A 14,501-nucleotide genomic window follows, 5' to 3' on the forward strand; every position below is an offset into this window, starting at 1 on the left:
GTACGCGGCGGGCCTGGCGCAGGCAGGAGGGGGCAGGGCGCAGCGAAGGCCGGGCAAGGGGGAGGGGATCGAGAACGGGGTGGAAGAGCCAGGCTCTGCGGGGCGAGGCCCAGTGCCCGGGCGGGGGCGATGGAGGAGGCGCTGCTCTCCACCCCCATCAACCCCAACAACTTCCCCGCCAAGCTGTGGCGGTTGGTGAACAGTCCCCGGTACCGCTCGATCCGCTGGGACGGCCGTGGCGAGGGGCTGCTCATCGACCAGCCGCTCTTCGAGGCCGAGCTGCTCAGCCCGCCCGGGGCGGGGGCCGGGGGCGGTGGCGGTGGCGGCGGTGGCGGCGGCGGCGGCAGCGGCGGTGTGGGGGGCAACGGGGCCGAGCCCGAGCTCTTCAAAACCACCAACTTCACCAGCTTCATCCGCCAGCTCAACCTCTACGGCTTCCGCAAGGTGGTGCTGGGCGGGCCGGGCGCGGCGGGGCCCGGGCCGGGGCCCGGGGGCGGCGGACCGGCGGGCGACGGGCCGCTCCACCACTTCCACAGCCCACACTTCCGCCGCGACCAGCCGCAGCTGCTGGTGCACCTCAAGAGGCTCACCAGCGCCAACAAGGCCAAGCTGGCCGCCGGCCTGGAGGTGCCCTGCCGCCCGCCCAACCGCTTCCAGAGGCTCCTCATTACGTCGGCCTCCGCCTCGGCCTCGGCCTCGGCCTCGGCCTCCACCTCCCCGCTGCAGCACCAAGAGCCGCCGCCACCCGCGGGGCCCCGGCCCGAGCCGCATGGTGAGTCCATGACCACTACCAGGCCCATGGGGCGACGGGGAGCAACCGCCACTTCCGAGGGCATTTCACACATCCTCAGGTGCGAAGGTGATCCACTTTCTGCTGGGCTTCCCGAGAAATAGGTCACGTCGCCCCCACCGTTTCCCACGACCGCCAGCACCCCCTTTCCGCCGGTGTGTCCCCTGGAAGGACTTGGCATTTTTAGTCCGTTCCGGTTAATTGTCCACTGGCAGCCAAAGGGACCTCTGCTGCAGTCTTTCTGCTGTACCTGGCCTCTCTTGAACTCCAATCCCCCGTAGCCATCTACCTTCTTGAGACTCTTCCCTTCCCTTTTCGAACATCTAGAATAAGTAGCCCTTTGTTGAAGCACTAGGTCCGGAAGAAACACCGGAGGGTCTCCTTTGCTCTAATGGGAAGCAAAACAGTTACTGTAGAGGGTGAGGATATGATGGCCAAGGTGGGAAGGAACAAAGTCAGCCAGGAAAACGTAGAACATTTATACGTGGAAGTTTGCCCTTGAAGAGACGTGCCATCTTCTACCCATTGACACATCTAAGAAGTCTGAAGAGATGTTCTGACAATAATCATATTTTAGGTTCCAAGTAATATATAGAAAGGTAAACATTGTGTATCTTAAGGGCAAATATATAATAATATATTAATTCTTCATAAGATCCTGTTCCTGCATAGAACGAATTGGCCAAACGTTTCTTTCATCATAGCTAATTAGAGCTGATCTTTACTTGAGGTGTTATGGTTAGACAAACAGAAGGCAAAATGGTTTTCTTTACTGTCTGTCAAGTTGTAGTTAAGAGGAATTTTAGGAAGTTCACATTTATGTCTTTGAATCTTTCACTATTGGCTACAACCTTTCAGTCATGAAAAAACTTTGTATAAATATATTTACTAAAAACGCAAAAATTCTTTCTGATAGAAAATTATTTTGTAAACTTGGCTTCCGATGCTCTTCCCCCTCTTCCAGGAAGGTGAGGGTGGCAAATATTCCTTTTCTCTGTTTAAAGAGTCCATGATATGAGGCAGTATTTCAAAACAGCAACTGGATATAATAGTGAGAATTCATTCTTGTCTTCAACAGAAACATTTTCACCATGTTAATTTGGATCTAGCATAAATATGTAAGGATTATTTTTTAGTTATGGGAAGCTAAAAATATACAAATAAAAGTAACACTTTGTTTGATTTAACCTAGGCCCAGGGTTATGAATGAGGCAGCATTTTGTTCATTTGGAATTTAGAAGATAAGAGATTAGCTTGTGTGTGGAGTTTAGAAGATAAGGGATTAGGTTAGAGTTCTAGTAACAAGTTGGAAAAATAGCAGTGGCAAAGGAATGTTCTAAAGGAATTCTAAAGGAATATTAAGCCACTTCCATGTGATGGCCATTGATTTTGGTGGGGAATTGCATGGGGAAAGGCACTGGAGACAATACCCTGGCATGCATTTGACAGAATCTCTGACGTGGGTATTTGTTTTTTAGGTTGTGTATCTGGTGGGTGTAAGGAGAAAAGACTGGAAAGTGTGTTCTTGGGAGTAATAGGGTAACTACTTCAGGCAAAGAAACGTACAAATGCGCGTACATAAAAACCAAGTCTTGCTCACTTTTTTCACTTCTCTTTTTCTCCTCACATATCCTAAACCCAGTTGTATTCTAAGAATAGAGTCCATTTTAATGAAAGAAGTACAGGGGCTGCCGACGGTCAGATTTTCTTATAGTTGAACTCATATATATATATACACATATACACATATATGTATATATATATAGTTATAGAAATTCAATGTGTGTGTGTGTATATATATATATACAGAGTTTATATATATATAATATATATAAAGAGTTTATATATATAATATATATATAAAGAGTTTATATATATAATATATATATAAAGAGTTTATATATATATAATATATATATAAAGAGTTTATATATATATAATATATATATAAAGAGTTTATATATATATATGTATACACACACACACATTGAACTTCTATAACTATATAGATGAACTTTAGTTCAGTTGGTCAGCATTTTAAAGATTATTTGTTGAATAACATGAATTTAATTCATATTTTTGCAGTGTAGATATTACATCAATCCACATATACCTAAGATTATTGTAGTTTTCACACATTTCCTATTTTTTACCATTCTGCCTGTTGGTATGTGCAGAAGGTATGTCGGTTGTGTATTGTCTACACGATAGGCTTGGGTCACTAGGGAATTGTGTTTCTGATGTGGGTGGAATGTAATTCTAAGTTCAAGAATACTGGGCCAACTTCGTTCGCTTTAATTCTGTGTTCTAAGCCCTTGGCTCTTCTGTTTCTCTTCACCTAGTTTTTATTCTGCTTGACCATTTCTTTAGTTATATGTCTGACTGTACTGCTACTTCTTAGTCTCCACTTTGTTTTCTGTGTTCTACTTCAGCTTATGGTTTGAATACTTATGTCTTTTTTTTTTTTTTTTTTTTTACAATAGCATCCTCTGTTCTAGTACCTTTTTATCTAGATCCATTGAAATAGTTGTCTTGTTCACCTTTCAGGAATGTCCTTGATAAGAAATGTGAAAATCACATGTTTCTCCCTTTTTTTTTCTTTTGCTCCACTTTGTTATTTTGTTTTTAGTGGCAGTTTATTTTACAATATTTGTTAAAACTTTCTAAACTAAGTAACAAGTCTGAGTAATAGTAGAGAATCTGTTTTGGCCTGGGGATATCAAGCTCTCAAGAGGCAGACTTTTTTCCTGGGAATTGATTAGTTCAGAGCCATTTATATAAAAGGAATAAGACCTTTATGAACAGAAATGCATCCTGCCTTACATTTCTAAAATTCTGGATTTAAACTTTGTCAAATATATCTTGCAGATGTTCTGAAAACATACAGATGATATTCCGTGAAGTTAGTCAGAATAGAGCCCTATGAGGTAACCCTTAACAATAAATAAGAGCTGAATGTGTTTTAGTTCTTTATTTTTAAAAAACAAATGTAAAAGAATGCCCTTCTAATCCTATCAGTCTTCATATGCATCTAAAAACATCTAAAAGTATATGAATGTTTGGCCATCACTTTATCATGATAGAAGTAGATTTTATATTTTGATAAATCAAGGTAAAGAATTCTTTAATTAGCTGTTTAAGTTACTGACAATCTGAAAATTCATCAATATCTTAACCCTAAAGAAGGTGGAAGAAGGGTTAGCTATTTCACACTGTAGTGATATATAGTTTTAGCATGTGAAGCATCCAAGGAAGAATCAAGTGGTGGGTAGTTTTAGATCTCAGAAACACCTGTTGTGAAGAGCAAAAAATGTTTCTTTAGGTCTTAAAGGATTGTTTCTGGTAGTTCAAAGTGTGTATACATATGGAATTGCTAGTCCAGTACCATAAAAACTGTTTTTTTGTACTTTAAAGGAAAAAAAAGAAAAGCAGTTTTTAAGAGGTATGTATCATTTGAATACATTCAGTCTTCTGAATTAGACTTTTTTTCCCCCATTAGATTTAGACTTCTTGATTTCCAGGTTACTTTAGAATTTGTGTGTATATATATGTGTGTATGTATTTGTTTTTGTCATTAATGCTTTATTTTTTTAATTTTTATTATTTTTTAAGAGTTTATATTAAGAAAATTGGCTTGAATCAGGCAGTGCCAAACCAGAAGTGGTTAGGAGTGCTCCTAGTGCTGTATTCTTTAGAGGAAATTAAACACCACAGAAATAGAATGAAAGATGTATAACATGTTGAATGGGTTTACAATTAAAATATTTGGAAAAGTAGGTATTTGAGTGCCATCTTTTACCATATAGTTTAATAGAGGAGTAGCACATGAATTAGACGTCCCCTCTGTTTTATAGATTAGTTTAATGGAACAAATTGAAAGGAATTTGTGAAGCACATAATTTAACATCCTCCCTGGGAAAATAAAGCTAGCTTTTTTCTTTTTTTAATTTTTATTTATTTACTTTGAGAGAGAGAGAGAACCACTGGGGGAGGGGCAGAGAAAGAGAGAAAGAGGGGGAGAGAATCCCATGTGGGCTCTGCAGGTTCCATGCTCAGCTCAGAGCCCAATATGGGGCTTGATCCCATGACTGTGAGATCATGACCTGAGCTGAAATCAAGAGTCAGATGCTCAACCAACTGAGCCACCCAGGCACCCCAGGCTAGTTTTGTTTATTGTGTTCAAGAATCACAGTCTGAAAAATAAGTTCAGCCTGCAACATGTATATTTTCTTTTTTCCTCATTATATAGTAATGCCCTTTCTCTCTCTTCATCATCTCCACTTTTGAATTCCTTTCTACCTTACTAGATAGGAGAAAGCAAATATCAGAATCCCTGGGCTTGAGTATATGGATTTTTAACAAACTCTACAGGTGATTTCAGATGTAAATCAATGTTTGAGAGCTGCCGATACCTAGGATATCTAGGAAGGGACTCTACTGGGGATACTCTGAGGAAAAAAAGACTATGGAAAATAAATTTTTTTTTTGATCATAGAAAATTTTTGATTAAGAAAGGAAGAAAAGAACTGAGTCAAAGTTTTCAAGCCTGACTTTTCTGCAAAGATGAGCTTTAAAAAAAATTGAAAAGGAGTAAAGAGCATTTTCTTTTTGGTTTGTGTTATAGTTCTTCTTTGATCCCCACTTATTTCTTTTATGTGTATGGTTAAGTGTTTACTTCTGTGCATATTACTAAGGTTTCTCAATGATCTGAAAGACTGAGTGGAATTTCTAAAACTTCTACGAAGTAGCTTATAGATTGGAAAAATCTGGGTTAATCAACTGAGGTTAAAAAGGTAAGATGACTGAATCATCTATAAAAGTGTTTGAACATTGCATTTGATTTAACATTTGATTTGATATTGGAGTTTGGCTTCTTTGTCTCTTACTAAGATTGAGAACCAAGCAAAAGTTTATTTGATTATTTTTTTAGCATTGTATGTGTAATCTTGTATTCTGGATTCTGAACTTGTTTTTACCAGAACTAAATTTCTGTTGTGTTAAACATGGCTGAGAATTGAACACATTCATGTTTTGTAACTTTTAGTTTACTACATCCAGTGGTACAATATAAAATTAGTAAACGCGCTCTTCCTCTTTTATGCAGGACCAGTGGCTGTAGGACAATTCCACCGGTCATTCCGGCGAGATAGTTTGTCTCCTTACTCCTACGTATCAACTTCATCCCACAACCATAGTACTTTCCCTCTGAAAGGTTTAGATCGGACCCCGATTCCTCCTAGAACATGGCAGAACTCCCTTGGAATGCATCCAGGACAAGTGGAAACGTCTCCCACTTTTTCAGATAAAGGGGTTCCATTTCCTGTACTGCAGAGGTTTCCAACTGAGGTTACCTATACCCTGCAGCCAAGCGCCACATCTGTACACGTTCAGCAAGGTCCTCAAACAATGGTCAGCTCCTCCCAAAAATACAGTAACTACACACCCTCAGCGCAGTACTCCCAAGCCTACTATCCAACAGGTATGAGAAATTCAAGTTCAGTGGCTTCTCTTAAAGTATTTTATAATGGGCATTTGTATTTCTAAATGCATTTCTGCATTCTTAAAAATAGTATGAATATGCACATAAGAAATGTCAAAGATTTCTCATCAGAACATATTTTTGAGCAATATATAAAATTTCATTGTGTTCTTAAAGATTGTGAACATTTTGTTGGTACAGAAAGATGTATGTTTTTAGTGAAACTTTTATATCTTCAAAATGGGTCCTAGTAATGAAATTAGGACATAACTACACTGGGACCTTGTTCCGACTCTGCTCTTGTTGCAGTATTTTGTTTCTTTAAAAAACATTTATATACATGTTACAGTTGACCCTTGAACAATGCAGGGTTGGGATGCTGACCCCCTGCAGTGGAAAATCTGTGTGTAACTTTTCATCCTCCCAAAACTTAACTACTAGTAACCTATTTTCACTGGAAGCCTTACCTAAGATAACATAAACTGTTGGTTAGCACATTTTTTGTATGTTATGTGTATTATGTACTATATTCTTATAACATAGTAAGAGAAAAGAAAATGTTAAGAAAATCGTAAGAGAAAATACATTTACAATACTGTACTGTATCAAAAATATCCAAAAATACCCACATAGTTAAAACTCATGTTATTCAAGGGTCAACTGTATATATTACATTTTTTAATGTTATAGGTGGGATTACCTCATAATGAAATCATTTTAGCATCTCAGTAATGAAGTTTAATAAAAGAGCATACTTTCTATCTCTTAAAACTAAATTATATTCTTCTAGTAAAAATGTGATGGTGTGGTTTGACAGGGCAGTCCCTGCAGTGTTAATCCCAGCCAACTAAGAACTGCAGAGTAGCAGAGAAGAGAACCTGACAGTGACAGCTGACCTAGAGCTCAACCAAGGGTATTGAAGACATACTGTAGATCTCAAGCCACTAATCAGGAATCCTTATGATAGTGACCATGTGTTGAGCTTCTTGGGGTAGGTGGGGAGAGTGTTTTTTTTTGGGGGGGGGTACACTTTTGCAAGATAATAGCCTTACCTTTCCATTCAAATGTATTTTCTGTTTTGCAGGAACACCATATAATCGTGGTGTATATCATCATGTAAAGTGCTTTAATACTGAGTGACAAAAGGGGCAATAGACATATGACAAGGGTCAAGGCTTTCAGAAAAGACCAGAGAGAGAAGAAAGAGGGTATTCCTTTGCCCAATGAATTAAGGCTCTAGGAATATTAATTTTCTCAAATATGTAGATCTGGAAGCACCATTTCTGCCAGGCAGGAGGAAATCCAAAGCTAGAATAGGTGAAAAGAATGTAAATTAGGGGAATTAAATAATTTGTTGACTTTTAAAAGTTATAAATCTGTTAACTTCTGTTTGTAACAGTACTCACTATTTTCTAGCTGTATCACCCAACTGTATTCTTTTACTATCGGCTTATTGCATTCTACCTAAATATAGCAGTAAAAGAGATTGCTTGATTTTCCCAAAATATATAATATTTTGATATTAAAATAATAAAACAAGAATTTAAATTAGATTGGGTTTTGTATATTTTTAGAGCTGCTACTGTTTTGGTGGATGGAATTGAGAAGGAAAAGGCAAAGGAAGTATATGGATTAAGGATGACTTAGCACTTTTATTCATTTTGCCTATTAGAAAATTTTTTTAAATGTTTATTTTTGAGAGAGAGCGCCCATGCGTGCACAAGCACGGGAGGGGCAGAGAGAGGGGGACAGAGGGTCTGAAGTGGGCTCTGCGCTGACAGCAGTGAGCCTGATGTGGGGCTCAAACTCACCAACCAAGAGATTATGACCTGAACTGAGAGATCATGACCTGATGCTCAACCGACTTAGCCACCCCAGTGCCCCTTGCCTATTAGAAATTTTAAAAAAGGTTGAAGCCTAGTATTTTTTCATATTTTCAGCTACTTCTTTGAAAAACAAAAAATAGATGACTAAGTTCATGTTAGAAGTTTTATATCTTCTAGTGAATAGTTTAGTTCAACATTTTAATGAACAGATTAGGCATTACTATCTAAATTATAATTTCAGCTGTGTTCCATGCATACATACAATACATATGCATATAGAGAGAGACAGTCTGTGTCTTCTTTACACTTGTTTTACATTCTGTAGCCCATCAACTGGATAATACCCTTACCTCCCTTCCCTTTACCAGTAAGTGTTTCCTTTCCTAAACTCCATCCAAACCCCCTTCCTCAAACTACTAAAGACTCAGAAGCTGTTGGGGAGTTTAAATTCAGAAGGCCTGCAGCAAGAGAAATGTAGAAATGTACTTGGCTTTCCAATTTGGAATTTTGGAGGCATTTTCCTATGGACATATTAGATATGGTGGTTAGGTTCTATATTACTATTAGTCCTACACTTATGGTACAGGTGGTTATAATCTGGTCTAGGAGCCAAATTAACTTATATGATGTTGTTTCTATGGGAACATGTATTTCAAGTTCCAGACAATCTTCTCAGAAACACCTAGTTCTAAATTTTTTGAGAACCACTTAAGTATCATTTACCAGAAAACACTACAAATAGTTACTATTATTCATTCATTATAGAAATACTGTTTGTTAAATTATTATGATTTAGGATATGTTATTTAAAAAATATTTTATGTTAGCTTGGATGTAAAATTATAAGTTGAAAATTGTCAAATAAAGAAATAAACAGGTGAATAGATTAATTAATTGAAAATTATGTCCAAGAGTTCAAGGTAAGGGCTAGGAAACAGACATTAAAAGAACAGGTAAGTGCTGCTGATGTTTTGATAGTGTACAGTACATGTGAAATAGAATCTTGTGTTATCTGAATTTTTGTTTTGGGAACGTTGAAGTGACTATAAAGTTTCTGAGCTTCTGAAAATAAGTTTCATGATCTCATGATGATACCTACTACATAGACTAGGTCTATGCTATAATGTAATAAGCAAGACTGCTTTGAACATTCTAAAGTACTATATAAATAAAAAGTTGTATTGTTGGGGTGCCTGGGTGGCTCAGTTGGTTGAGCATCAACTCTTGGTTTCAGGTCGGGTCATGATCTCAGAGTTCATGAGATTGAGCCCCGCATCAGGCTCTGTGCTGGCAAGGTGGGGACTGCCTGGGATTCTCTCTCCTTCAGCGCCCCCCACCTCAAAAACACATAAATAAACTTTAAAAAAAAAAGGTTGTATTCGTAAGTAAAAGAGACCTACTATGGAAAAGAAAGTGCCATAAAAATACTGTAGAAGTATTTGACTCCTCCAAATTTTAGGTGAAGGAGGCAAAAAGTAGTGAGCAACTTAACCAGTAGTTAATGAGTACCTGTTTATGAAGAGCATTACAAATGACTTAACCAAAGTTAAATAGAATATCATTCTCAGAGGCAGGATAATGATCATTTTCAAACTCAGCTCTTGAAATAATAATGAAGTAACTAATTTTGGAATAATGGTCACACTTGAATCTTTTTGAAGTGAACTATATGATTTGAAGTTTGGATCAAATTTTAGTAAGCAGCAACAGCTGACTTCATTTAAAAATTCTATTGATAATAGAGGCTCCTGGGTTGGCTCAGTTGGTTGAGCATCCAACTTGGGCTCAGGTCATGATTTCGGGTTTGTGGGTTTGAGCCCCACACCAGGCTCTGTGCTGACAGCTCAGAGCCTGGAGCCTGCTTCAGATTCTTTCTCTCTCTCTGTGTCTTCCTCTCTCCCTGTGTCTTCCTCTCTCTCTGCCCTCCCCCTCTCACACTCTGTCTGTGTCTCTGTCTCTCAAGAAAATAAACATTAAAAATTTTTAAAAATTATATTGTTAATAAACTTGAATCTGGTCTTCAAATATTATAGTCTGTAAAGTTTGAATTTTGTAGTATTTTATAAATTAATTTCTTTAGTAAAGCCAAACATTGAGACTAGAACATTGCTGTCCAACTGACTCAGAATGACTCATCTGAATCATTTCTTACATTTGTCATTCCTCTCTTGAAGTGCTTATTTTCTTTGCCTAGTTGATGACATTTTTTCCACTCTTATCATCGCTTCAAAGACAAAATGTTGTAGATCCAGTATTGATTGACTCTTTTTAGTCTTGTCCTATCTTAGATTCATTTCTTTCTTTTGATATTATTTTCGTAGCATGCTACTGTAATTTAATTTCCTTTTTAAAAAAGTTTTTATTTACTTATTTTGAGAGACAGAGAGAAAAAAAGTGTGAGTGGGAAAGGGGCAGAGAGAGAGGAGAGAGAGAGAGAATGCCAAGCAGGTTCCACACTGAACTGTCAGCAGGGAGCCCAACTTGGGGCTTGAACTCATGAAGTGCAAGATCATAATCTGAGCAGAAGTCAGATGCTTAACCTGCTGAGCCACCCAGGTGCCCCAGTTTCCCTTTTGTATACAAAACTTTTAGACCTTTTTATTTTTTATTTTATATTTTTAATTAAAAATTTTTTTTAATGTTTATTTTTGAGAGAGACAGAAACAGAGCAGAGTTGGGGGAGGGGCAGAAAGGTGTGGGGGAGACACAGAATCCAAAGCAGGCTCCAGGCCCAGAGCTGTCAGCACAAAGAGCCTGACATGGGGCTCGAACTCATGAGCTGTGAGATCATGACCTGAGCCAAAGTTGGACACTTAACTGACAGAGCCACCCAGGTGCCCCATATATTTTTAATTTTTTTAAAGCAAGCTCTACACCCAGTGTGGGGCTTGAACTCATGATCCTGAGATCAAGGGTCATGTACGTGCTTCACCGGCCAAGCCAGCCAGGTGCCCCTAGATCTTTTTATTGTATTAATTCTCTACATATCTGAACATACATAATAATATTGATTGATTGATTGATTGATTGATTGATTGATTCATCCATTCATTCATTCATTCATTCATTTTTAAGTAGGCTCCACGCTCATCTCAATGTGGGCTTGAACTCATGACACTGAGATCAAGAGTCACATGCTCCACTGACTGAATCAGCCAGGTGCCCCCAAAATATTCATATTTATCTAGAGGCCTATATTGAGGAATGTTTTCCTTTAACTAATGTTATAATGCTGAATTGACCCAAAGTCAGTTTTGCATTGTTTTTAAAGTTAAGTTTTAAACTTAAAGCAGTGATGAGCAATTTGTAGCTGCCCTTCACCTCATTTCTTTTCTTTATTTTTGAGGGAGAGAGGAAGACACAGAATCTGAGTCAGGCTCCAGGCTCTGAGCTGTCAGCACAGAGCCCTATGTGGGGCTCAAACTCACGAACTGGGAGATCATGACCTCATAACCGATGAGCCACCCAGGCGCCCCAAAAGAATAAAATATTTTAAAAGCTATCTTTCAAAAGACCCTACATATTAACATCTTAAAGGTTAAATACAGTCATTTGTAAGAATATACAACTTCCTCTGCAAGGTGCCTATGATATTTTATTTTTTATTGAAAAAATAAATATTGTATCATTATTTTTTTTTAATTGAATCTTGGGCAAAAAGAATTGCTTATTATTGTTTTAAAGTATATTTAAATTCTAAAGAATTTATTTTTTCTATTCTATATAATGTACATGACAAATATAGAACTGAAGTTATAAGAGCTTTCCAATGCTCTTATTCTTGTGGTCAGGCAGCCTTTATTGTCCGTTTCTTTGAAAAGGTTTGATTTTCTTCTTATGGAAAGAGGAAGTTCTCTTTAGCTGCCAGAAGAAACTAAGCAAAAGCACAATTATATTTGTCTTTCTTTTTATTGAGGTAAAATGTAAATAATGTAGAATTTACCATTTTAAACATTTTTAAGTCTACAGTTTTGTGGCATTAAATACAATCACATTGTTATACTAGCATTATCACCTTCCATCTCCAGGACTTTTTCATCTTCTCCAGCTGAGACGCCATACTGTTAAACACTAATATCATATTCCCTTCTTCCTCTAGCTCCTGGCAACCACCATTCTACTTTCTGTCTATGAACTTGACAACTCTCTGACACTCATCTAAGAAGAATCATACAGTGGTGCCTGGGTGGCTCAGTCAGTTGAGCATCTGACTCTTGATTTCAGCTCATGTCATGATCCCAGGGTAATGGGATCGATCCCCACGTCTGGCTCCACACTCAGCGTGGAGAGACTTAAGATTCTCTCTCTTCCTCTGCCCCTCTCCCCCAGTTTTGTGCTCTCCCCTTCCTAAAAAAGAAAAATAATTAAAAAAAAAGAATCATACGATATTTGCCCTTTTGAGATTGGCTTATTTCACTAAGCATACTGTTTTCAAGATTCATCGATATTTTTACATGGGCCAAAATTTCCTTATTTAAAAAAATTTTTTTAATGTTTACTTATTTTTGAGAGAGAGAGAGAGACGGAGTGTGAGCAGGGGCAGGGGAGGGGCAGAGAGAGAGGGAGAGACACAGAACTCGAAGTGGGCTCCAGGCTCCATGCTGGACTGAGCCACCCAGGCATCCCTAAAATTTCCTGATTTTTTAATGCTGAATAATTTTCCGTTGTATGTATATACCACATTTTGTTTATCCATTGATCTGTTGGTAGACATTGGGTTGCTTCCACTTTTTGACTATTGTGAACAATACTGCTGTGAATATGGGTGCACAAATATTAGTTTGAGTGCCTGCTTTCACTTTTTTTGGGTATATTCCCAGAAGACCTTTACCTTACTATAAATGAGGAAGTGTTGGGGTCCTAGATATATAGTAACTTATCTTGAAACTAAATTTACTATTAGGATGTTTTTCCTGCTGAGCATTTATATTGAGAATTTTCTCACTGCTGACACTACTATTCTGGAGTAGATTCAAGTCCAAAACATTTTAATTATATATTTGAATAACCTCCATAGGATAAACAAGTATGAACTTGTTTTCCTTACCTTTAGTAGGAGTGAAAATTTTTACTTTTGGATAATTTTTAGTAATCCTGAATTTTTCTAATTACCAGAATTCTTTTAAAAATGTCATTAACTATTATATTTATATCTGAAATAGAATTCTTTTTTTTTTAAGTTTTATTATTTATTTTGGGAGAGAGAGAGAGAGAGAGAGAGAGAGAGAGAGAGAGAGAGAATCCCAAGTAGGCTCTGCATTGGAAGTAAGGAACCCGACGTGGGGCTCAATCTCATGAACCATGAGATCGTGAGTGGGAAGCTTAACCAACTGAGCCACCCAGGCACCCCTGAAATAGAATTCTGTCCATTATTTCCAGTTTTATATTCTACATGCAATTTAATACCTTAAGTGAACAATGCCTTCAGGAAGATAGTGGAAGTTCTTTATGCAGATGAATGTACCTTAGGACATAGTGATAAATTCAGTTTTATAAATGTCAGTGCTTTCACAATGCTTTCATAATACACACTAGGTTAATTTTTCATGTACTAAGCACACAGTTGCTGTTCTATAGCTAAGTTTTTCATATTCTGTAAGCTAACTAGTATCTTACTTTGTTCTATTTTGTTGATTATACAAAATGGGATTGCACTGGTAAGGAAATAGCCATTGAGGAATCTTTTTGGATTATCTATTCATGTTCCCCTTTTCTTCATGCAGGTAACTTTCTACTTTCCATTTGTTACTGGACACTTAAAAGGATAGTATCCATTTTGCTGTTTCCTTAGATAATAAATCAGCTATCAACTATATACTAATATATTCTCTATTGTATATTTTACTTTATTTATCCAATAAATTTTACTATTATTATTTTTAATGTTTATTCATTTTTGAGAGAGAGACACACAGTGTGAGTGGGGAGGGGCAGAGAGAGAGGGAGACACAGAACTCGAAGCAGGCTCCAGGCTCTGAGCTGTCTGCTCAGATGTGGGGCTTGAACTCATGAACTATGAAATCATTACTTGAGCTGAAGTTGGACACTCAGCCAACTGAGCCACCCAGGTGCTCCTTATTATTATCATTTTTAATGTTTTTAACTTTGAGAGGGAGAGCATGTGTGCATTCAGGGGAAGGACAGAGAGACAGGGGGACAGAGGATCTGAAGCAGGCTCTGTGCTGACATCAGACAGCCTGAGGAGGGGCTTGAACTCACAAACCAGAGATTAGGACCTGAGCTGAAGTCGGACACTTAACTGACTCAGCCACCCAGGAGCCCCCAAGAGATTTATTTTAATGTACACTTTAACAACTATTCAAAATATGTAAGCAATGGAATCAGAGCAGTATTAGCAAAGTAAACCTAATACCTTTCATTGTTTTATTTGTAATGAAAACACTAT

At 38.0% G+C, this 14,501-nt stretch overlaps 1 protein-coding gene across 3 annotated transcripts in view; it reads left to right on the forward strand.

Moving 5' to 3' along the window:
- The first annotated feature begins 89 nt into the window (after positions 1–89).
- HSF5 (heat shock transcription factor 5) overlaps positions 90–14,501 on the forward strand; it is a 43,483-nt gene continuing 29,071 nt past the window's right edge. For 2 of the 3 annotated variants that reach the window (XM_042967079.1, XM_007086789.3), the window contains exons 1-2: positions 90–772; positions 5,895–6,269. In XM_042967079.1, coding sequence (XP_042823013.1) covers positions 130–772; positions 5,895–6,269 — 1,018 coding nt within the window. In that variant the 5' untranslated portion in view covers positions 90–129. The remainder of the gene's footprint in view (positions 773–5,894; positions 6,270–14,501) is intronic. The other variant, XM_042967080.1, reaches the window with a different exon arrangement.

This window comes from Panthera tigris, chromosome E1 (assembly GCF_018350195.1).
Source record: "Panthera tigris isolate Pti1 chromosome E1, P.tigris_Pti1_mat1.1, whole genome shotgun sequence".
NCBI classification, from domain to species: Eukaryota; Metazoa; Chordata; class Mammalia; order Carnivora; family Felidae; genus Panthera; species Panthera tigris.